The sequence below is a fragment of the Colias croceus genome, chromosome 9 (genome assembly GCF_905220415.1).
Source record: "Colias croceus chromosome 9, ilColCroc2.1".
Lineage (NCBI taxonomy): Eukaryota > Metazoa > Arthropoda > Insecta > Lepidoptera > Pieridae > Colias > Colias croceus.
In genome coordinates this window covers 9565804-9591667 of record NC_059545.1, presented here as the reverse complement: position 1 = coordinate 9591667, position 25864 = coordinate 9565804, and the positions used below count along the sequence as shown (strand labels likewise).

Here is a 25864-nt window from a genome sequence, read left to right as displayed (position 1 = left end):
TATCTGTAATAAACTGAACTATTCTAGCTATTTCTTCCGCTTATAAAGCTATAACTTTAACATAATCTACAATTAGTTCAGGATCATCCCACGAGTCGATCCATTCATCTCTTTTATCCCAGAAGTTATAGACCGCTTTGGAATCGCCATTCTTCCACGGTTTAGGTGTTCCATCACCAGTCACCAGATCGTCTGGGAATTCGAAGAAGCCGCCAGCAGCCACTCCGAAGGTAATGTAAAACTGGAAGAAGAGTATAGATTGAATGAAGTGAATGAAACATCTATATTGAGCTAAAAGTTATAAAATTTAACTATTAAAACAATAATTGAATTTGGTAGGTACACTGTTTGGTTTTTGTTCATGCAACAGGTTCTAGTTAATGACAAAAAACACCATATAATATTAAACTATTAAATAGCTTCTATCACGGGCCTTGAGCGCGGGGACCGAATCCAGAAATTCCGTAACGAAAAAACCTCACGCTCCCCACTCCGACGGGCGGAGGTGTGGCTTGAAGGCATGCTATGCAATAGCTTTACCGCGGCAGTCCCCGAGTGCCACACGTCTTTATTTTTAAGATAACGTAATATCTATAATCAATATCGTCAATAACATGGCTCAAAATAGTAAAATACCTACTAGTTGTAAAAGTAAAATGCTATAAATTGTTTCGTTATAAAATAGACAGAATTAAAAATTAATCATATTCTACAACTGAGTGAGACATAGTAGGTATAGAAAACATTTGTCTGGAGAGTGAAAAGGAATGTAAAAATAATTACGTAATCATCAAAAGGTGCCATTTTGGGAGCACCGTCCAACAGTTTGTACCAGCCCCCTCTGCAGTTTCTCGGTAGCCAAGACTTGAGACCTCCAGAGCCAGGTTTATATGTGACCCAAGTTTTTCCATCCACTGCCAGTTCTATTGATGCTGAAACCCATGTATTTAACTAACTTCAATAAAAAGAGGAGGTTCTTAATTCGAATGTATTGTTTTTCGACTGGGAGAACCGATTTAAATGATGATTTTTTTACGGTGTAATAATGTAATAAGAATAAATGGCAAGAAATTTTGATTCATTTTCCTGTAACATTTTTGATATACGAATTTATGAAGATGAGGAATGGTTTTTTCCACAATGTGCTTTAAGTATTTTAGCATATCACGGGACGTTTTGATATTCTACAACATGCTTGCAAATTAATAAATTGGTTCAATCCATGAATTATGGAACAATTATCAGGATTCTAACCATAAGATCATATTAACAAGGCGAATAACCACATACCATAGACCACTATACTAAATATATAATAAGAGTTATAAATACCTGGTGACCAAGTTACTGAATAATTGTGAAAGTCATCGCCCCACGATCGTCCATCGGATGTTTCTTTAGAGTAAAAATCAAACGCACCCCTACAATGTGAGTTCAAAACGGGACCTCCTTTTAATACCTGTTAAATAATACCTTTATTCTTAAAATTCTGAAGAAAACTGTTTTAGTCCATTGAATTATACGTAAAGGCAAAAAGAAAGAAAGCATTTATTTTAATACAGATATAAAACAGTAACACTATAAATTAATACCGCGGAAGAATTCTAACAAATACCCGCGGCCCCCTCATTAAAGCGGCTCGACGGATCACAGTGGGGTTTTAGTCGGTAAGACATAACCCACGGCTCCTTCCCCGGGAGCCGTGGGTATCTTTGGAAGATTTCCCCACTATAAAAAAAAAGGTATATTATAAAAAGTAAACTAAAAACTTAAATTGAGGTGTCGTTAAGACATGCAGAAGATATTTTAACGATTAATGGTTTCAATTTAGCTATTAGGTACAATACATACCTGACTATTGAACTTTAGTTTATTTAGCTCAGTATTACCTCTGACCATGGCTATTTTTAATATCCCAGAAGAGTAATGTAAACTTCCATATTTATTGTGTAGCGGTTCTAAAAGGATTTCTGAAATTTTTTGTTAAATAACTTTATGTACATAAGAATAACATTAAAACAAGAGGAAATTAATTTTAAACATACAAATCTACAAAAACATTTATTTTCAGCAGTTTTTAAATTACTCGTTAGAAGAGCTGTTTTTCAATTTGCAAATCTACACTAATATTGTAATGAGGAAAACTTTTTTTGTTTGTTTGATTGTAATGAATAGGCTCATGAACTACTGGACCGATTTTAAAAATTCTTTCACCATTCGAAAGCTACATTATCCACGAGTAATATAGGCTATATATTATCATGCTAAGACCAACAGGAGCGGAGCCACGCGGGTGAAACCGCGCGGCACAGCTAGTGTATTATACATATAATAATTTATTATAATTAAGTACCTGGGTATAGCCAATCGCCAATAGGTAGTTTTGCTCTAATATGTACTGTACCATATTTGAATGCAAATTTAGATCTTATCCGTCCACTTACTATCGGTGGTAGAATATTTGACCCCATGGCTTTAGTTTTACAAACACGACCCGTACAGCTGAAATAATAACACTTTCATCATTCACTTTCATTACATTGCAATGAAAAATCTCCATATTTTCTAAAAAAGCAATGCACCAAAGCTTAAATATTACATACTAGATTTCCGCCCGCGGCTTCGCCCGCGTTTTCAAAGGAAAACCCGCATAGTTCCCGTTCCCATGGGATTTCCGGGAAAAAACCTATCCTATATGTTAATCCAAGTTACCCTCTATATGTGTGCTAAATTTTCTTGTAATTGGTTCAGAAGTATTTGCCTGAAAGAGTAAAAAACACACACACACGCACACACACACACAATATCCTCACAAACTTTCGCATTTATGATATTAGTAGGATATACCAACCATATGGAATAACTAAAACCATCCTCGAGAACCACGCTACCTATCGGTGAAATCGGGGATAAAACTGGCTGTGACAATTAGTTTTTGTTTTTATCCCTAACAAACAGACAGACGCCGACCAGCATTTTTTTACTGACTTCAAAAATAGTAGGAGGTTCTTGATTCGGTCAGTATATCATTTTTAGAAATAGAAGTATGTAGTGATTAATTTAGAACCATTTAAATATCTGCTATTATAAATACATACTCACTGGTCAGGTCCAAAGTCCCCTTGTACAAACTACTTTCGTCAAACCCGGGTAAGTTTTGCTGGAATTTTGGCCTAATATAGAGCGAACCATTTTCTACAAAAACTGTTGAGTTAGCACCTTCCAACTTCTGATACGATATGAAGGGATGTTCCTGTAACAATAAACAAAAAAATATACAAATCAATTGTTGTGAATTGAATTGTTTTTAAGCATAGCTTCTATCGCGGGCCTTGAGCGCGGGGACCGAATTCAGAAATTCCGTAACGAAAAACCTCACGCTCCCCACTCCGACAGACACGGAGGTGTGGCTTGAAGGCATGCTATGCAATAGCTTTACCGCGGCTTTTTTTTTATGTTCTAATAAACGATGAACACCATTAGGTATACCCATTTATTTTAAGGAGTTATAAAATATCACTTACTGGATGATCATAGGGAATATACTGATCAATGTTCCAGAAATCTTCGCGAAATGTGTCAAAGTTCTCATCAAAAATTACGTCATCAGAACATACATCTCTCCCAGGTACTTTGGATATGCCGAAACATTTATTTTTCTTAACGACTGGTTTAATTTCTTCCAATGCTGAAGAAATAGGATGTTTTTAATAATAATCAATGTATTTAAAAAAATAAAGCAATGCTTTTGTTTGGATTGATCACAATTCAATGTTTCACAATTCACTTCAATTATCTGCTGCCAAGAAAAAAATAATTTCAGTTAATTTCAAATAATCTTCCATTTCTTGTCAAGGTGCATGAGATAATAATAAATGTCTAAACACACAAATAGTGTGAAACCTGGTTATACATTTATGGACCCTCTTCACAATGTGCTGTGTTGGGCGAGTAGAGGCAATCACGACAGTGTTGAGGCCCTAAATGTCTATTATCGTCCGTTATTGCAGATTGTGAAGAGGACCCATTTTATGATGTTGGATATTATATTTTATCCCTCACAAAGATTATCGTGAAATTCTCTTTAGAAACTTACCACGTATCTTTACACTGACCATATCACTATATCCTTTGCCCAGTATCTTTGTTATATACGAAGCATCTGTTATATTATCATCGAAGACGATGTGGAACTTTTGAGCCACAAAGTATGTACACATGATGGTGTCGTTTACGTTCACAATAAGGTTGGGCTTATCCATCAGCCATTTTCCATTTGTCTTTTGGAACACAATGTCCCTTGTGTATCCATCGTAGTCTAAGTTTTTGTCGTAAAACACAGCTTCATACTGGACAAACTCTATTCTTGGGTCATCTGAAATATAAGCAAGAAAGAAAAAATATTTTTTGCCACATATACTCTTACAACTACTTTTATCAACTAATGTTGATATGAAAGGGAGATGATAATAAGTGTTCTTAGACTCTCCGAAAAAGAGCTCGATTGGCTCATAAGGAACAAAGAAAAATTAGTTGATTTCACTCGCTTTTCTACCTACATTTAGTGAACTATAAAATGAAAAAGAAATGTATAATGATCACAGAACTGTTGAGACTTTTACCATTTAGAGTTGGTAATTCTGAATGCGAAAATTTTAGGATTCCGGCTATTAATTACGGGATCCTGAATTAAAATAGTAACATAATATTTACCTTCCTCAAGAACAACTCTATGCATCGATAAAACAGAATGAAAATCGGTACAGCCGTTTTTGAATAAATCGCAAACAAACGCGACGGAAGACTGTCTTTATGATGTAGTGAAGAAAAAGAGTTTTGAGATAATTTAATCACAGATAAATGCATAATCATAATCTTCTATTTGTTGACAATAAAAGTTAGAATTATAGTATGTAAAATAACTGATTTAATAATAGTGATAATACGGATACGTATTTTCTATATTACATTAATTATTATTATGTACAAATCGAAAAATACAAGGAAAACACGTTTCCAATATGGATACATAACAAGCGTACTATAGTATGCGTATTGGCTACTATTCATTGGATAAATAAATAAATAATCGTATTTTGAATAAAGAATAGCGATCATTTTGTTTATTTTCTATGACAACTTTTGTTAATATAATTGTTTATTACAACACATACCTGGTACAGAAATTTTCAATCCCTTAGGTTTAAAGGCTTGTACACTTATATTAAATTCAAAAGGTTCGTCTGCAAGAGCTAAAGACAGCACAAAAAACAACCACACTGGTTTCACTGCCATTTTGCGACTGAGGTCAAAAGGCAGATAGCGTGTGGCTAGAATGTGGCTATCAAATACGTAATTTTAAAGCTAAATATAACCTACATTATATTATTATAGTCTTTGTGCTGAATGTGATAATGTGACGGATGAAAAAGGTTAAACCTAAGGGATTGAAAATTTCTGTACCAGGTATTTGATGCTGTGACTAATAATATTAAAGTATATTTTTGTTTATTATTTACTGGCCAACCATAAAAAATAAGCAAAATTATTAAAAATACGATTTTTCATTTATTTATCTCAATGAAAGTAGCCAATACGAATACTAGAGTACGCTTGTTATGTGTGTTATATTTGAAACGTGTTTTCCTTGTATTTTTCGTTTTGTAAATGATACGTAGATATTAAAGCATTATTAAATCAGTTATCGCAATATATATACAATACTAAATTATATTGTTGACAATTCGGACATTATGAATATTCATCTATGATTTATTTAGATACCTTCAATTAATCTAATTAAAAAAGATGGTCATAAAAAATGTATTCTTTTTTTCTTCACTGCATATTGTAGAAAGTCTTCCGCCGCGTCTGACTGTTTGCTATAATGTAAATTCAAAAAGGGCTGCACCGATTTTCATTCTGTTTTACCGATGCATAGAGTTGTTCTTGAGGAAGGTACATAATATTATGTTACTGTAAATAATTCAGGATCCTGTAATCAATAGGCGGAATCCTAAAATTTTCGGATTAAAAATAAAATTTACCAACTCTTAATGGTAAAAGTTTCAACAGTTCTGTGATCATTATTCATTTCTTTTTTATTTTATAGTTTACTAAATGTAGGTAGAAAAGAGAGTATAATCAACCAATTTTTCTTCGTTCCTACTGAGCCTATCGAGCTCTATTTCAGAGAGTCTAAGAGCACTTATTATCTTCTCCCTTTCATAACAACATTATTTATGGAAGTTGATAAAAGTAGTTGTAAGTGTATATGTGGCAAAAAAATCTTTTTTCTTTCTTGCTTATATTTCAGATGACCCTAAAATAGAGTTTGTCCAGTATGAAGCTGTATTTTACAACAAAAACTCAGACAACGATGGATACACAAGGGACAAGGTATTTTACAAGACAAATGGGAAATGGCTGATGGATAAGCCCAACCTTATAGTAAACGTTAACGACACCATCCTGTGTACATACTTTGTGGCTCAAAAGTTTCACGTCGTCTTCGATGATAATATAACAGATGCTTCGTATGTAACAAAGATCCTGGGCAAAAGGATATAGTGATATGGTCAGTGTAAAGATACGTGGTATTAAGTTTCTAAAGAGAAATTCACGATCATCTTGTGAGGGATAAAAAATATCCAACATCATAATATACATACATAAACTCTAACAAAAATAAATTTTGATAAAGCTCTTATCGATCTTGCAAATATTAATATCTCAGAATTATTACACTGTGATGACCCTTGTTTATTGACTGGTCATTTGATTCAAAAACTTACAACCATCATAAAAGAGAATACAGTGACAACGACTATATCAAAACAAAAACAAATAATTAAACCATGGATAACAGCAGGTATTTTACGCTGTATAAGAAATAGAAATAAAATGCAAAAGAAACTTAAAATGGATCCTCATAACGAAATACTGAATATTACTTATAAAAGATACCGCAACCATTGTAACAAACTTATAAAAAAACTGAAACGCAATTACGAAAGACAAAATTTAGAAAAATCAACTAAAAATACAAAAAATCTTTGGAAAAACATAAACAAAATTACAAATTTAAAACAGGGAAAGTCGGACAATACAACATTATTAAAAATTAAGAACACACCCCTAGAATCAGTAAATTACGTAAACGCTTACCTAGCTAATATCGGGAATAAACTTGCGGACGAGATAGGAATATCTAACATAGGTGTAAAGACGCTTGAGGAAGAAGATACAAATTTAACTTCACTTTGTTTACTGGATACAGATGTTGATGAGGTTCATAAAGTTATATCCAATCTGAAAGAGGACAGTGCTCCCGGATGGGATGGTATCCCATCGAAATTTCTAAAATTAGCTGTAGTAGAACTGGCTCCTATCATTTGTCATTTAGCAAACCTATGCTTTCAGCAAGGCGTTTTCCCTAATCCTCTAAAACGATCGATCATTACACCAATATATAAGAGCGGCAGCAAAAGTGATCTCAATAACTACAGACCGATTTCTGTCTTATCCTGTATTTCAAAGGTCCTAGAAAAACTATTAAACATCAGATTACTTAACTATCTTAATAAATTCAACATACTAGCAAACAACCAATACGGTTTCAGATCTGGAAGATGCACAGAGGATGCCATTACTGCCTTAAGCACACACATAGTTGACAAATTAGACGTAAAAGACAAATGCCTTACTGTCTTCCTTGATCTTAAGAAGGCATTTGACACAGTTTCGGTTCATTTACTTATAAATAAATTAGAAAAGATAGGTATTAGAGGAACTCCACTAAAATTATTTAAAGACTACCTACAAAATCGTTCACAAAAGACTAAAATTGGACAATACTACAGCGATGACACAGATATAACAACTGGAGTTCCCCAGGGAAGTGTTTTGGGCCCTACTCTCTTTTTAGTATACATAAACAGCCTCTGTAAACTAAAATTAGATGATGCAAAAATTTACTCATACGCTGATGACACCGCAGTAGTATTTTCGGAGAAATCATGGGATGCCGTTCGACAGAAAGCTGAAGTAGGTCTATCAAAAATTGCTACGTGGTTACAATCTAATCTTCTCACATTAAACGCAACCAAATCAAACTACATTTGCTTTTCAATAACTAAAAAAACTCAACCTTCTAACAACTTTAGTATTCAAATCCACAACCAATGTAATCTTACTACATGCCATTGTCCTTACATAAATAGAGTCACCTCAGCGAAATATCTGGGAATACAAATTGACGAAAGATTGTCCTGGCATCCGCAAATAGATTTAATAACATCCAGAATTAGGAAGATAACATGGACTTTTAAAACACTTCGCCATGTTGCTGATAAGAACTTGCTAAACAAAATATATGTGACACTAGCGCAATCAATTTTAACCTATTGTATACCGGTCTGGGGCGGAGCCACAAAAACAAAACTTTTGGAAGTAGAACGTGCACAACGTGCTTTAATAAAGGTTATGCATTTTAAACCATACAAATATTCTACTGAACTCCTTTACTCCACAACGGGCCTACTATCTGTACGCAAACTATATATTCTTGCAACTATCCTAAAAAAACATAAGGCTACTACATATGACCCTAACATAACGAATCGTAGAAGAAGAGACATTATTCCACTATTTCATAAAACGAACACATCATTTAGTAAGCGTCAGTACAATAGACAGTCAGAAATTTTATACAAAAATGTAAATAAAATTTTAAATATATATGGAAATCGATATAACGAATGTAAAAAACATACCTTAAAATGGCTTAAAGAAATTAGTTATACAGAAGCAGAAGACATTTTAAAAACATGTGAATAGTAGGGAGTAAAATGAAGATGTTAAATAAAATAAAAAAAAAAATCACATTTCTTAATTTCTTACGTACATTACACAAACAATAACATGCGAACACACATACACCTGGTATGGAAGAGAAGCGCCTTCTAACACAAGTGAAATTTGTCACTTAAATGAAGGCACTTACCTCCAACCCGAGATGAAAACTTGTTTAAAAGAAATAAACAATTTTTATTTTATTTATTATTTTATAATATGGGCCCTCTTCACAAGGGGCGGCGTTGACCCAACTAATGATTGTCGATGTGTGCCGTCATTACGGCGATTATGAATAAACATCTACAATGACGGACGATAATAGACATAGGGCATATAATATTTAGGGCCTCAACACTATCGTGATTGCCTCTACTCGTTCAACGCTGCCCATTGTGAAGAGGGCCAATAAATGTATAGCCAGGTTCACACTATTTGTGTGTTTAGATATTTATGACTTGAGGCATTTCGCCGAAAAATGGAAGATTATTTGAAGTTCATTCATAGTGAATCGTAATCGGCGCAAACCACGGCATTGTTTTCATTGTTTTAAAATACATTTATTACTAAAAAACCATCCAGTTTTTCAGAATTGGAAGAAATAAAACCAGCCGCTAAGAAAAATAAATGTTTCGGCATATCCAAAGTACCTGGGAGAGATGTATGTTCTGATGACGTAATTTATGAGGAGAACTTTGACACATTTCGCGAAGATTTCTGGAACATTGATCAGTATATTCCCTATGATCATCCGGTAAGTGATATTTTATAACTCCTTAAATAAATAGGTTTACCTAATGGTGTTCATCGTATATTATCACATAAAAAACAATTCAGGAATTGCAATTTAATTCTTTTTAAGACGCAATATCTTTCAGTTTGATTTCAGTCTTCATTTTATACTGTTTATAGGTTTTGCCTTCTGATTTGTATATTATTTTTGTTTATTGTTACAGGAACATCCCTTCATATCTTATCAGAAGTTGGAAGGTGCTAACTCAACAGTTTTTGTAGAAAATGGTTCACTCTATATTCGGCCAAAATTCCAGCAAAACTTACCCGGGTTTGACGAAAGTAGTTTGTACAAGGGGACTTTGGACCTGACCAGTAAGTATGTATTTATAATAGCAGATATATAAATGGTTCTAAATTAATCACTACATACTTCTATTTCAAAAAATGATATACTGACCGAATCAAGAACCTCCTACTATTTTTGAAGTCGGTAAAAAAATGCTCGTCTGTCTGTTTGTCAGGGATAAAAGCAAAAACTAATTGCCACAGTCAATTTTATTTCCGATTTCACCGATAGGTAGCGTGGTTCTCGAGGATGGTTTTAGTTATTCAGTATTTAGGTAATATTTAAGCTTCGGTGCATTGCTTTTTTAGAAAATATGGAGATTTTTCATTGCAATGAAATGAAGGTGAATGATGATAGTGTTATTATTTCAGCTGTACGGGTCGTGTTTGTAAAACTAAGGCCATGATGGGGTCAAATTTGTCAGTCAATCTACATTTGCATTCAAATATGGTACAATGCATGTTAGAGCAAAACTACCTATCGGCGATTGGCTCTACCCTGGTACATAAACAATTATTTACTTCATTACAATTAATTTTTAAGTTTATATTTTTGAAAAAGTACTTCTTACGAGATTTCAAAACACAGCTGATTATGAATATATTGCATTTCGGTAGGTTTGTATGCCTAAAATTCTTATGTACATAAAGTTATTTAAACAAAAAATTTCAGAAATCCTTTTAGAATCGCTATACAATAAATATGGAAGTTTACATTACTCTTCTGGAATATTAAAAATAGCCATGGTCAGAGGTAATACTGAGCAAAATAAACCAAAGTTTAATAGTCAGGTATGTATAACAATATTATGGTAAAAAGAAATGAAATGGACTAAAGCAGTTTTCTTCAGCATTTTCAACAATAAATTCTTGTTATTATTTAACAGGTATTAAAAGGAGGTCCCGTTTTCAACTCACATTGTTGGGGTGCGTTTGATTTTTACTCTAAAAAACCATCCGATGGTCGATCGTGGGGGGATGACTTTCACAATTATTCAGTAACTTGCTCACCAGGTATTTAATCTATATATTTAATTTGTTATCTAGTAGTTTTTTGTGGTATAGAGGTCTAATGCGCCTTTACGGTTAGATAATGGGGGGGTTAGCAAGGGGTTAGATACTTGCAATTTTTTGTTCAATAAGTTTAATTAATGCTTAGATTACAAAATAAAAGACAGATGGAGCGTTGCCGAACTAAACCGAATAATTTATCGTCATTTTCAATAAAGCTATGTGTGCTGTCATTTCGCCGCTGCACTGTACGTACACGGTGCTTCTGTGTGCGTGTAATGTTGCCAGATATTGAAAAATTTCCCAAATTTTTCCCCGACTACGCAAAAAAGAGGGTTATGTTTTTCGAGTTTATGGATGTATGAATAATATTTCTTTGACACGCCCTGCAGTATAAACCGTTGGACCGATTTTGAGTTGTGAGGTTTCATTGCAATGATCTGAATTATTATGTTAGTGGCGGTAGTGACGTAGGGTATATACATAAATGAGAAGTCAAGTTTTAATTTTTATTTAAATTCTTTTAATACATAAAGTACCTGCCTACTAAAGTTATATATGGACAAAAAAATTGTATTCAATTTTTTATTAAATAAATTACATAAAAAAAGTTTCAATATTAACTACAATAATTATATAATTTTTTATTTTTCATAATATATTTCGGAGATTCCTCGCGATTAATTTCAACGTCCGCCATGATCGTAAAATAGTAAAAAGAATCAGTGCGCACAACTAGCGCGGTTGGCTGTCGGGCGGCAAGTGTCGTTCGGACTGACACCCCCCCAACCTGCCAAACTACTGACTCAAGGAAAATGTCATTGTCACTTCTCATTGTCATAAATTCATTCGTTAAAACTTCATGTCTCACTATGTCAACATTTAAAATACTCACAACTTTACCAATAGATGGCGTTAATACCAACTGAATAAATCAATACTCCGACACGGCCATTCTGACAGTTAGCGCGTTCTCGCGCGATTTCTAAACCTATTTAGCTCTGGTCACAACTTTGCGTCAAAGTTTGTAACGTAGAACCTACACAAAGCGCGGAGCTTCCAATGTAGAGGTTAAAACATGAAGCGCGGAGCTTCCAATGTAGAGCCAACACATGAAGCGCGGAGCTTCCAATGTTGATAGATCAAACACATGAAGCGCGGAGCTTCCAACGTAGATAGAGCCAACACATGAAGCGCGGAGCTTCCAACGTAGATAGAGCCAACACATGAAGCGCGGAGCTTCCAATGTAGATAGAGCCAACACATGAAGCGCGGAGCTTCCAATGTAGATAGAGCCAACACATGAAGCGCGGAGCTTCCAATGTAGATAGAGCCAACACATGAAGCGCGGAGCTTCCAATGTAGGTAGAGCCAACACATGAAGCGCGGAGCTTCCAATGTAGATAGAGCAAACACATGAAGCGCGGAGCTTCCAATGTAGATAGAGCCAACACATGAAGCGCGGAGCTTCCAATGTAGATAGAGCCAACACATGAAGCGCGGAGCTTCCAATGTAGATAGATAGAGCAAACACACGAAGCGCGGAGCTTCCAATGCTAAATCTTGGCATGAAGCGCGGAGCTTCCAATGCTAAATCTTGGCATGAAGCGCGGAGCTTCCAATGCTAAATCTTGGCATGAAGCGCGGAGCTTCCAATGCTAAACCTTGGCATGAAGCGCGGAGCTTCCAATGCTAAACCTTGGCATGAAGCGCGGAGCTTCCAATGCTAAATTTACGCGTAAAGCGCGGGGCTCCCAACACTAAAATTTCGCACGAAGCGCGGAGCTTCCAATGCAAAATTTACGCCATCGACTCCCCTTAGGAAAGAAAAAGGAAACAAGCTTCTAGAGATGCGATCATTTATTATTATCGATCAACAAAATAAATTCTAAGCATTTCTTTTAACCAAAACAACAAAAATAAAAAAAGCACATAATATCGCAACCGTTGACATAATTAATACAATCGTGTATCTCAGCAAATGCCGTTTACTTTGGCGACTAATCATTTTAACATAACTCAATATTTAATAATTAATTTTTAAAGCCGATTAGAAAAATAAAACTCACTCTTATTACAAATCAACAAGTTGATTAGACATTTCTGGTAAACTCGTAGGATAATTCCTTAGCTTTTCATGATACACATGTTGCGCACGTCCTCCAGATATGCTCCCGAGCTTTGTCGTCTCGTCCATCCTGACCTTGACGTCACGTCTGATGTCGAACAGGTCCAGCTTTTCATACTCATTAACCAGCGCGTTGATTCTCGGTGGATTTTTGTTACGACCGTCTGAGAGTTCCCCTTTACGAAGTTCTCATTAAAATTTTCAATAATAGAACGTAAACGAGCAATATCTTGGATGTCTGTAAGGTCGGTATCGATCGCTTCTATATCGGCACTTTGCAAAGCACAAACATCCGCACGAACATCGCGAGAAACGTGAACGCCACGATTATTAATAATTAAGTTTACCGCGGGTCGCGTAAAAACATCCCGCCCTACAATGACGTCATGAGGTAAAACCTGAGAGTCTACCACCAAAAAAATCGACCTCTAAGTGAAAATCATCGATCTCTATAGGCAAAGTAATAAGGAAAAAGAATGAGTGGAAGTGGAGCACCAGTTAAACGCGTAAATACAAGATCTCGTACACCGGTTATAACGTCAGCGATAGTTACGGCGATTCTGTCTACACACACACATTAACGGACTTTGTATCATTACTTTTTTTAAATTTTTCGTCGCGTTGTTTAGAGAAACATACCTGCTCTGTATGCCCCAATTTGCGACAATAAGTGCACTGAACATTTTTATCGACAGGCGGGGAACGTTTTAATTGAGACGTTTCCGAATGTAAAACCTTAGTATGCGGACGGAATTTACAATTTCGCTTATAGTGCCCCATTTTGCCGCAATTGTGGCACTTAACATGGTCATTTGTTTCAATTTTACGCTGCTTAAAGTCACTACAAAAAGAGCTCGAAGTTGAAGGTCGTTTATTATTTTTATTAATTTGAGGGTAGGTAGCGAGGTGTCTATCTAATGTTACAAAGTCCGCGGGGGTATTTTTTAATAAATCTGTTCGTACCTGATTCTCAGAGATACCTGATATGACGACTTCGATCTTGTTCGCCTCGCTCCACGCTGTCTCCAGTCGATCGATCATCGCCAGCTTGTTGGTGGAGTATTCCACGTAGCTAGCGGCGCGGTCACTCGTGTATTGCACCATGTCCCGGAAAAGGTCGTGGAAACGCTTGATGGAGGCAAATTGTCTCGTTAGCCGCTCCTTCGCTTCATCCCACGTATTGCACAAAGGATATGATTTGGACGCCCACTTGCGTGCTCGGCCGCGTAGATGCGTAAAAGCAGCATTTCTCGTTTCATAATCCGTCCATGAGTTCTGTGTCCGGTGGTGGTCGATTTCGGCACACCATTGCGCCGCCGTAAACTCGCAATCGTCAGGATCGAACGACGGAATGTACACTTCAGTGGGTTTCATCTTCTTCACAGGTGGTTTGGAGTTTGAAGTTTGGTTTTCGTTATTGTGAAAAGTCTCCGCCATTCCACGGAAAAACGAAGCCCACATCTCAGGAGGCACATTAGGAAAAGCACTATTATCAGGCACGTTACGGTTTTCGGTGCCTCGTGGCGTAGATTGTTCGTCGCAGTTTGATTCGGCGGATTGGTTCGCCGATTCTCGGAAATATGTCTCGCTCGTAGTAGCAGGGTGTCGGTTAAGTACACTGGAGGAATGATGGTCAGATCCCACCGCTGCTTTCGGAGATTCCTCGCGATTAATTTCAACGTCCGCCATGATCGTAAAATAGTAAAAAGAATCAGTGCGCACAACTAGCGCGGTTGGCTGTCGGGCGGCAAGTGTCGTTCGGACTGACACCCCCCCAACCTGCCAAACTACTGACTCAAGGAAAATGTCATTGTCACTTCTCATTGTCATAAATTCATTCGTTAAAACTTCATGTCTCACTATGTCAACATTTAAAATACTCACAACTTTACCAATAGATGGCGTTAATACCAACTGAATAAATCAATACTCCGACATATATGAATAAGAATAGCGGTAGTTTTTAGTCGAGAATACGGGACACTTTATTTTCATCATATCCATCATGGAGTTCACATAAATTAAATCGCAAGCGAAAACGACTATGACGTTTTTAAGCTTTATAAAGTAACAAAATAATGTATTATGCTTATTAAAATAATCTAATAATTATCATGAACCTTTAGTGCACTATACAAATAATCACATTCACGATCGAAAAATCCAACAGCATTACCCTGAAGATCCTTTAACCATTTTACCGTTTTACCAATAAAAATGGCAAATTCATTTTCAAAATACTGGCAACATACGTTGAAGTTTTGTATTCCTTCATATCTGTAAAATTATTATTCGTATTAAAGAAATAAATCAGCCAAATAATCTACAGAAAACCTGTGAAACGATGTTTTATCTTTTTTTTTGTTTTCGGGAACAAATTTTACAGCGTTTTATTATCACAAGACGGCATTTTTTTACTAAAATTGCAAACCCTTTTTGACGTATTGCATGACACTATATGCGCTATAGCACTGGTGCAGCGACGTATTTGTTTTTGATTTCGTATTTTCTTTGACAAGGGCGACGGGCGGTTGTCATGCTCCATCTGTACTTTATTTTGTAATCTAAGAATTAATGTATTAAAACAATTTCTCTATTTGAAACCATGTTGTAGAATGTCAATAACTCCCGTGATATGCTAAAATACTTATAGTAGTGGAAAAACCTATTCCTCATCTTCCAAATAAATTTGTATATCAAAAAGGTCACAGGAAAATGAATCAAAATGTCTTGCCGTTTATTCTAATACATTATGTCATCGTTTATTTGCAATTACATTATTTCGGTACGTATGTCCACACGGTGAGAAGATAAGATGTATTGCCGAATGTGTCAAATAATTATTTCTCTAGAAAAACGTCAGTTTACCGCCTTCATATAGTAATGAATAAAAATAAAAATAAAAATAAAAATTCTGAAGCAACAGAATCTGACAATAGAGTCGAATTAAGAACCTCCTCCTTTTATAAGAAAGTTAAATAAATGGGTTTCAGCATCAATAAAAATTGTAGTGGATGGAAAAACTTGGGTCCCATTTAAACCGGGCTCTGGTGGCCTCAAATCTTGGCTACCGAGAAACTGCAGAGGGGACTGGTACAAACTGTTGGACGGTGCTCCCAAAATTGCACCTTTTGATGATTACGTAATTATTTTTACGTTCCTTTTCACTCTCCAGACAAATGTTTTCTATACCCACTATGTCTCACTCAGTTGTAGAATATGATTAATTCTAAATTCTGTCTATTTTATATCGAAGCAATTTATAGCATGTTATCTAGTATTTTACATTTATGAGCCATGTTATTGACTACAGCTGTTATTGCGTTATCTTCAAAAAAAAGATTAGTGATATTTTTATGTCATTACAACAGACTCCTTTTGCTTTAACCACAACCAAATAGTGAAACAAATTCAAATAATTGTTTTAATAGCTACATTTTATAAGTTTTACCTCAATATAGATGTTTCATTTATTTCATTCAATCTATACTCTTCTTCCAGTTTTACATTACCTTCGGAGTGGCTGCTGGCGGCTTCTTCGAATTCCCAGATGATCTGGTGACTGGTGATGGAACACCTAAACCGTGGAATAATGGCGATCCCAAAGCGGTTTATAACTTCTGGGATAAAAGAGATGAATGGATCGACTCGTGGGATGATCCTGAACTAGTTATAGATTATGTGAAAGTTATAGCTTTAAGTAGAAGAAATAGCTATAATAATTAGTTTAGTATGAAACTGTTCGAGGAATAGCAGAAACTTATTTGTTTAACAGCAGAATTAAAGAAGACGTAGTTAATAAGGGTCAAGATAGTAGGTACTATGGTTATATTTTATATAGATGAATATATTTTTGTAAGATTAAAATAAAGGTCGATGTAAATTATTTATGTTTTTTTTTTTTTTGTATTTTCGTACAAATTAATAATCATTGTTTAAGTAAATACTACAATAGATATAAACTAAAAAGCGATAATTGGATAGTATAGGGAGGTATAGGGTATAATATGCAAATATGTGTCAGAGTTGGGACGGCTTATAAAATTAATAAATCCAAGGAGTACTTATTGGTTGTTTTTTTCTAAATTTCCGTACATTTTATCGCCTCCTCTACTTATAAAATAAAGTTAAGGTATAGTTAATTTTATTTAATAATATAATGGAATAAAAAAGAAAGTAGACAAGTTGCTAAAAATATATAGACTCCAGGTGGTTATAGGATTCACCAGAAATAGTGGTATTTGTAGCGATGGTCACCACGCAGGCTTCTTCTGGCCTCTTGTGAATAACAACAAAATAGTTTCCTCCTTTCATTATTTTCACCCTGGCTGGTTCCGATATTGGACCTTCTTGGTCCTTTTTATACGCTAATATTCGTATCTCGTAAAGTGTGTTGTATTTCACGTTATAGATTTTAGCCTTTCGAGTATCTACATTATAGACTATCTCCTCTCGCGGTTCTCCTTTGGGCGCTTTATCTTTATCCATAGGCTGAAAAAAATATTCTTAACTTAAATTCTTATAAAAACTCGCAAGACATACTTGCAATGGTTGATCTCTCTTTTTTAGTATGGTTTGTAATGCAAAAGTATTTACCTCTAAAGGTTTACTCTCATAAAGCAATCCTGGCGTCTCTTCCCCATTCAACAAATTTAAATACCCTTGACTGTCCTCTTCGACTTTCCACAGTCTGATCTATAACATAATACGTTTTTAATACAATGAAATTTTACGCTGCAAGTTTAACATGTTCAAGTTTTTTAGAATATCAAATTTTACAATGATATTGAAGCTAAAAGAAACTTCTATTCAAAATTTTATCAAAATCAGTTCACCTATATTAGGTACTAGAGGTCCGCCCCGGTTTCGCCCGTGGTACATATTTCGCAATAAAAGGTAGCCTATGTCCTTTCTCGGGTATCAAAATATATCCATACCAAATTTCATGCAAATTGGTTCAGTAGTTTAGGCGTGATTGAGTAACAGACAGACAGACACAGTTACTTTCGCATTTATAATATTAAGTGGATATTGTTCGTTGATAATATTTGTTCATTAACATAAACGTGGCAAAAGGCTTCTGCCTTTTAGCTTTTAGCATTACATTACAATTTAAGTAAATAATTAGTGATATTTGGTTAAAAACATCCCTATTTATATATAAGTAATATTTTATGAAAGACAAACAAAAAACCAAACAACTTAAACTCAAGACCAAGTACAATTACAGTGGTCTTATTGCTCTAGAGCAATTTCTTCCCGACAGCCTTTAGTAATAACTGATTAATATTTTGAGAGACAAAAGAAAACAAACAACGTAAAACTAAAGGCGAAATACAACAGTGGTCTTATCGCTTTAGAGCAATTTCTTCCCAACAAACTGATCGAAGCTCACCTTATAGCCAAGAATTGGATCACTGTTGACGCTGTTCACTCCTGTCCATTTTATAAAGAAACCAACAGGATTCAAGGCTGACACGCTGAATATCTTTGGTACTTCAATTTCATAAGCACTAACGATTATCCTACTTAAATATAAAATTAATAATACGCGTTTCATGATGTAATGTCTAGAACTATCGGAATGATAATGAGCAGTATTAATATTTCCTACCAATTTCCGGTGACCGCCAATATTTATAACATATAAAGCATTGAAACATGTTTATATATAAACGTAAGACAATTTACAAAAGGTTAATTTGGTTATTAAACATCAAATAGTTAATTGCATCGCCCTGTTTGTCAGGTGGACGAAAGGTGCTCCGAAAATAGTACCTTGTGACAGTGCCGGATTAAGCCAGCGCGGGGCCTGTAGCAAATTCTGTCAAGAGGCCCTTCGTTTGCTATAGTTTCTCAAGACCGCCCTGCAGTATAAACCGCTGAACCGATTTTGATTTATGAGGTGACATTGCAATCATCTGAATTATTATGGTAGTGGTGTTAGTGACGTTCTACATAAATTAGCTGTCAGGGTTTAATTTTTAATATTATAAATATGAAAGTAACTCTGTCTGTCTGTCTGTCTGTTACTCAATCACGCCTAAACTAATGAACCAATTTTCATGAAATTTGGTATGGAGATATTTTGATACCCGAGAAAGGACATAGGATAGGTTTTATCCCGGAAATCCTACGGGAACGGGTTTTTCTTTAAAAACGCGGGCGAAGCCGCGGGCGGAAAGCTAGTTTTAATATATTTGTATATGATAATTTTTTATAATATTGTAAAAATTCTTTTGTTACATAAACGATAAATTTTTAATTGAATAAATTACATAAAAAAATGTTTCAATGTAACAAAGATTACCTATATTATTTTTTATTTTCAAAATATATGAATGCGGATAGCGGTAGTTTTTAGTCTAGAACACGGGACATTTTATTTTTAGAAAGAAAGAAGGAAGAAACCATTTATTCCAATACACACAAACACACAACAATACCATTGTAAATTATGAATAATAGGTAATAGAAAACATAAATTTAAATATGGTTGCTTGCGCTAAAAAAGGAAGCCACTCAGGATACCTGAGGTATAATACCTTAAGGCTGGTTGCAGTCTGCAGAGCTTGACCGACCGTCAGTGCGTACCGTCGATCCTGACGATACGCATCAACAATTGTATGACTATGACACTAATGCGCATGACAATAACGGTTTTATGAATTTCCATACATATGACAAGCGCGACTGACATACGCACTGATGGTCGGTCAAGCTCTGCAACCAGCCTTACACTGATATTCAGTGATACCTTACGACATCCACATTGTCAGATGCTTTACTGGATAATAAATAAATATAATTCCTGAATAATAATAATTTTGCCATATCCATCACGGAGTTCAAATGAATTAAATCGCGGGCGAAAACGACTGCTATACATAAAAGTAACAAAAAAAAAAGTATTATGCTTATTAAAATTATCTTATAATGATCATGAACCTTTATTGCACTATATAAATATTCACATTCACGATCGAAAAATCCAACAGCACTATAGGTCTACCAGAATCTGATGGCATATTAATATTTAAGAAATAAAAGATTTTCATATGGCAATTTTATTTGACAACTATCAAAATGGTTGTCAAATTATTTGTCTTCTTTGCAATTCTTGAATAATTTTTAGGATTTTGTCTAAAAAATCTTCGAAGATGTCGAAAAAGCCGCTGCGATCACAAGCAAGAGGTGTTGTTTATAATGTGTATAGAAAAACATTCGATGAAGAAGGGTCAAACACATCACAATTTTCAATTTTGAATATTTTATTGGTAAATTGGACTTACCCGTTTTGATACTTAAAATTAAAAATATTATAAGTAGGTAACTAACTATAATATTGTTTTTTGATTACAATATAATTTTATGAAAACTTATTACAGGAGTTTCCAATACGGCTATGCGTCAAGTCCAAGCTGTCCAAGTCAATTTTATAATTATTTGTGTATCTGTTAATACTTACGAAAACAAACATAGTTTTATTTTATTTTATTGTTATTTTATTTTATAAAAAAAAATATTAGCATTATCTAGTTTTGATCTGCATTATCATTACATCCATATTTTTACATGGCTTAATGATAATGAATATACAAATATAGGTATGTGTAAATAATAATATGTATTACATAGATAAAAGTAATATGTATATTATACATGTAAGTAGTGCCTACAAAATATTAAGTGGATATCTCATTATTTGGTACAGTATTGTTCACTTATGTAATGTGACTAATGATGTTGAGGACAAAATAAAAAATAAGCAGTATCAAGATAGGTCAGTCCATTTTCCCTAGGGTTGCACACTCAAAATTTTGATTTCACCAATTGCCATCAGATTCTGGTTTACCTATACCTCGAAGATCTTTTAACCATTTTACCGTTTTACCCATAAAAATGGCAAATTCATTTTCAAAATACTGGCAGCATACGTTGAAGTTTTGTATTCCCTCGTATATGTAAAATTATTATTTGTATACAAAATTAAATAAGCCAAATAATCTACAGAGAACCTGTAAAACGATGTTTTATCTTTTTGTTTGTTTTCGGGAACAAATTTTACAGCGTTTTAATATCACAAGACAGCATTTTTTTACTAAAATAGCAAACCCTTTTTGACGTATTGCATGACACTATAATCGCTATAGCACTGGCGGAGGTTCGTATTCGTTTTTGATTTCGTATTTTCTTTGACAAGGGCGATGGATGATTGTCATGCTCCATCTGCCTTTTATTTTGTAATCTAAGGTTTGATAGTCGATAGAATCCTATTTTATTTGATCGGGTTGTTACGACTAGCTCATTCGATGACAATATCAGGGGATTCCCCTGTTAGTTTTGCCGTGCTACCAATTTTTGGTGTAGCCAGCGCTCAATTGTAGAAACGTGGTAAAATTTTAATTTATTGTTGTAGATTTTGATACCCACGTTTCTCGTGGCAGGTACGTGCATTTTTTTTTACGGTACGTGTATTATAAATTGATATTTTTTTACGGTCAGACAGGTATTAGACCGCGGGGCCCCCCCGAGTCGCGGGGCCCGTAGCATTTGCTACTCTTGCTACGTGGCTAATCCGGCACTGCCTTGTGATGATAACGTAATTTACTGATACTGATGATTCAACTGTAGGATATTAGATTTTTAAAGTAATATTTAGTTTAAGAAAATTTATCATTTCTTACAAGCGATATGGCCGCCGCTTTGAGAGTTAAGGTTGGGTTTGGGCGAAGTTAGTTTTTTAGATTCATTCAAACCACCAGTCTTTCTTATTATACGTATATTTACCAACGTAAGAGTGAATCGATACAATTTTTGTTTTTAATGTAACTTGTTCGCCAACCTGGCTAAAATTTTGACAGAATCCAATTTGACGTAGATACACCACTGACCCGCATGGGAAAAATAGATGGGTCAAATGATTCACTAGGAGACTCGTAGAAACGATAGAAGACCATAAAATAATAACATTCAGTACTATGCGTCACCTGTAAGCTGTTCAACTGAGAGCAACTAAAAATACATAGTCTCCAAGTGATAATACGATTCATCAGAAATAGTTGTATTTGTAGCGATGGACACCACGCAGTCTTCGTCCGGCCTCTTGTGAATAAGAACAAAATATTTGTCGCCTTTCATTATTTTCACCCTGGCTGGTTCTGACATCGGACCTTCTTGGTCATTTTTATACGCTAATATACGTATCTCGTACAGTGTGTTGTATTTCACATTATAGATTTTAGCCTTTTCAGTAGATACATCGTTTATTATCACCTCACGTGGTTGTCCTTTGGGCGGTTTAACTTTATCCACCGGCTGTAAAAAATATTTTTTAATAAACGTTATTCCATTTAAAAGATTTCGATTAAGCTGATTTAAAGTTTGATCCCCTTAATCCCTTATCCCTTCCTTATTATGGTCGATCATGCAAAAGTTACCTCTAACGGCCTGTCCTCTAAAAGTAATCCTGGCATCTCTTCCCCATTCACCAACTTTAAATACCCCTGACTGTCCACTTTGACTTCCCACAGTCTGATCTAAAACAAAATATTTTTTTACAGAATTTCAATTTACACAACGTCTTCAACATTATAAATTTATAAAGAATAGAAAAAATTCGATCACGAGGCGGGACTCGAACTCTTTATAAATTTATATTTTTAAAGCATTTGAATGCCATAAAAAAACCAAAAAATATAAAGTCTTCAACATTATCAAATTTTCTTTAATATCAAATTTTACAGTCGTTGAATCCAATAGAAATCTCCATTTTAAATTTTATGAAAATCAATTCAGTTCGTTCAATTCAACGAACGCCTGATATTTGGTGAAAATACATCCTTATTTATTAATTACTAGCTTTCCGCCCGCGGCTTCGCCCGCATCTTCAAAGAAAACCCGTTCCCGTTTCCGTGGGATTTCTGAGATAAAACCTTTTCTATGTGTTAATCCAAGTTACCCTGCTATATGTGTGCTTAATTTCATTGTAATCGGTTCAGTAGTATTTGCGTGAAAGAGTAAAAAACACACACACATCCTCACAAACTTTCGCATTTATAATATTAGTAGGAAAAGATAGAATATTTTGCACTTTAGAATGATAAAGCTAAACTAAGAACTATTCTTAAAACTAAATAGAACTGGCAGTCTTATCACTTTATGCGATTTCTTTCTTTGGTAATAGAGAACCCAAGAGAGAACCTTAATTAATTAGCTCACCTTATAACCAAGAACTGGGTCTCTGCTGTTGCTGCTCACAACTGTCCACTTTATAAAGAAACCTACTGGATCCAAGGCTGACACGCTGAATATCTTTGGTACATCAATTTCATAAGCACTAACGATTATCCTACTTAAATATAAAATTAATAATATGCGTTTCATGATGTAGTATGTGTCTAGAACTGTCGGTATGATAATAAGCAGGATTAATATTTCCTACCAATTTCCGGTGACCGCCAATATTTATAAGATATAAAGCATTGAAACGCGTTTATTTATAGGCATAACATAATTTACAATATTATGTCAATTTGGTTTTTACACATCAAATAGTTAATCGGATCGAGACCCTTCGCATTCAAGGTGTTAGGGTAGTCGTATCGTAAGATAGAAATGAATACGTATATACTTAATATGAATTTTTTCCTTCGATTGACCTGCGGACATATACATGCGCTTAGACACGACACGCCTTGTGTATAAACGGAGTAAGCGTTGTCCGAGTATCTCATAAACAAATTCTATATTTCGGACACCAAATTCCAATATACATATTACCTATAGTGAAAAATAAAATTATTGAGTTCAATATCCTCTTTAATAAACAGAATAGCATCGCTTACAAACATTCAATATATTCTGAATATATAAATTATTTTTCTTTCTATTCGTTAGGTATTCTTAGGTTAACAATTTAATTCACCGTCGTTTCTTATCGATTTCATCCTAGTTTTTTCGTTCGAGTAAATTTTGTGTCTTAAAAAAACGAATTATAGATGAATGGATATGTTTCTTTTTCTTTCCCTGCCACTGCCTCTGTACGTACTGATATTTGACATCCAGTCAGAGTCCTTGTTACTGAACTGAAATAATCTGCATAATCTAACAATTTAATCCTTATAGGTTCTGAAAGAGGTCCGTTAACGTCAATTTTAAAGGCAAGAACTCGTATTTCGTAAAGCGTGTTATATTTAACATCAACGATGGCTTTATTTGAATCAGCGTTGACGATAATTTCTCTCATGTCTGCATTAGTATTGTTTATTCTGAAATCCTGAAAAAAGATGATGATTTTTTAACGCTACACAGCTACATTGCTAGTGATTGTATTTTTTTAGATAGGTACTTCTTTATCATTCATTAAGTATATTGCATTTAAGAGATCTTGGATAAAACTAGTAAAGCGTCTCATAAGAACAGTCATAGCTCTGACTCTGTTTTAGTTTTCTTCAACAAAGTTTGATAGAGATCCAGATATACATATTTAACTAAAAATAACATATAATTGTAAATTTTGTTTACTTTGCAACTCAGTGAACATACTGTGTAAGTATTGATAATAATGCACTTTTTGATAACATTAACGGAAACTAGAACAAAACATCACAGTCAATAGCAATCGTGAATAATTTATGTATTACTTGCTTCTGAGTTTCATCACAGTATGCTATACGCTCTATATAAGTATGTAGCCTTGTGATAGAGGCTCTCAAGTTTATTAATTTCAGTAGGATAAGTGGTTATTCAGATATTATTACCTGTAACGATTTATCGTTCCTTACTAATGCCGGAAACTCATCTGCGTTTATCAGCTCTACTTGAGTCTCCGATGACTCTGGTACCTTAGATAGTATTATCTGAAATACCGTTATTGGGTATGTTGAGGTTTGTGTTTGTTAATAATATAAATATGGACTAAAGGTATAGGTTATTGAAGGAAAAATGGAATCCCAAGATTTTTATCTGTCTTTTATTTCCTCACAGATTGTCATTAGGGTGTCAGTTTAATCTATGATCAAATGAAATTTGGAAATAACTGTAAAAGGCAAACAAGGTTTCCAAAGACATGATGTTACAAAAGTGTTTCCAACATTGTTTCCAACAGCATAATGCAAAATCTTTGATTTGCAAACGTATCAGTGACAATGTCTATCAGATAGACAAACGCACATACCAATTTTTTACGGATATTATAAGCTTAAATAATTACTTGATTTAGCCTACCTTATAACCAATAACAGGATCATCGTTCCTCTGGGACACTGAGTCCCATTGCACAAACACGCGTGAAGGCTGTATCGCAGTGACAGAAACTTTCTCGGGGGCATCTAAGTATCTCTCACTTTCCGCTAAACCTTTCGTGCTTGATACCAAAATAAGACTCAGGAATACTCTCAACATGTTAGCAATTAATGCAACTTCTACTAAAGATACTACTAGATTGGGTATTTCAAGAGATAAGCAAATTAAAAATGAAAGGCGCCCCAATGTCAATTTTCTTATGTAAATCCATAAATCCTCAATTTCCGTATTACCAAGGTTCAATTAATGTCACCCTTTGATTCAGATTTTCGCACAAAATTGATAAAATCACACTCTTGACTGAAGTTGACTGAAGTTAAATAATATAGCAAGTACATACATTGATAAGAACATACAGACTAAAACATAGATAACCTTTGTACAACGCGGTGGTACAACGAAACAAATAATGATTTTGACTTTAATTTCTTTCCGACGAAAAATTCTAACACGTAAACAAAAATGCTATATGTAATTGTATAGTTA

The 25864-nt window shown here is 34.5% G+C and overlaps 3 protein-coding genes across 5 annotated transcripts; 1 reads left to right on the top strand and 2 right to left on the bottom strand.

Moving 5' to 3' along the window:
- LOC123694599 (beta-1,3-glucan-binding protein-like) lies at positions 1-5304 on the bottom strand. Its single transcript, XM_045640071.1, has 9 exons — positions 5175-5304; positions 4097-4375; positions 3525-3688; positions 3099-3253; positions 2354-2502; positions 1852-1970; positions 1333-1459; positions 784-932; positions 1-241 (listed from the first exon to the last, which is right to left on the bottom strand). Exons 1-9 carry the CDS (start codon positions 5293-5295, stop codon positions 41-43), a joined length of 1464 nt encoding a protein of 487 aa, XP_045496027.1. The 5' UTR covers positions 5296-5304; the 3' UTR covers positions 1-40.
- Positions 5305-5933: 629 nt separating this feature from the next.
- On the top strand, positions 5934-16860 carry LOC123694583 (beta-1,3-glucan-binding protein-like). Its single transcript, XM_045640050.1, has 10 exons — positions 5934-5958; positions 6317-6450; positions 7093-7342; positions 9417-9607; positions 9810-9960; positions 10334-10435; positions 10607-10725; positions 10821-10947; positions 16024-16214; positions 16574-16860. Exons 1-10 carry the CDS (start codon positions 5934-5936, stop codon positions 16796-16798), a joined length of 1515 nt encoding a protein of 504 aa, XP_045496006.1. The 3' UTR covers positions 16799-16860.
- A 364-nt stretch (positions 16861-17224) lies between these two features.
- Positions 17225-25734, bottom strand: LOC123694501. Of its 3 annotated transcripts, XM_045639951.1 has the most exons (6): positions 25301-25734; positions 24835-24933; positions 23294-24350; positions 22513-22611; positions 17669-17767; positions 17225-17563 (listed from the first exon to the last, which is right to left on the bottom strand). In XM_045639951.1, exons 3-6 carry the CDS (start codon positions 23456-23458, stop codon positions 17261-17263), a joined length of 666 nt encoding a protein of 221 aa, XP_045495907.1. In that variant the 5' UTR covers positions 23459-24350; positions 24835-24933; positions 25301-25734; the 3' UTR covers positions 17225-17260. The 3 variants fall into 3 exon arrangements, with proteins under 3 accessions (XP_045495907.1, XP_045495909.1, XP_045495908.1); XM_045639952.1 differs by lacking the exons at positions 17225-17563; positions 17669-17767 and adding an exon at positions 21840-22390 and having other exon boundaries at positions 25301-25725; XM_045639953.1 differs by lacking the exons at positions 22513-22611; positions 23294-24350; positions 24835-24933; positions 25301-25734 and adding an exon at positions 18468-18777.
- Positions 25735-25864: the final 130 nt, after the last annotated feature.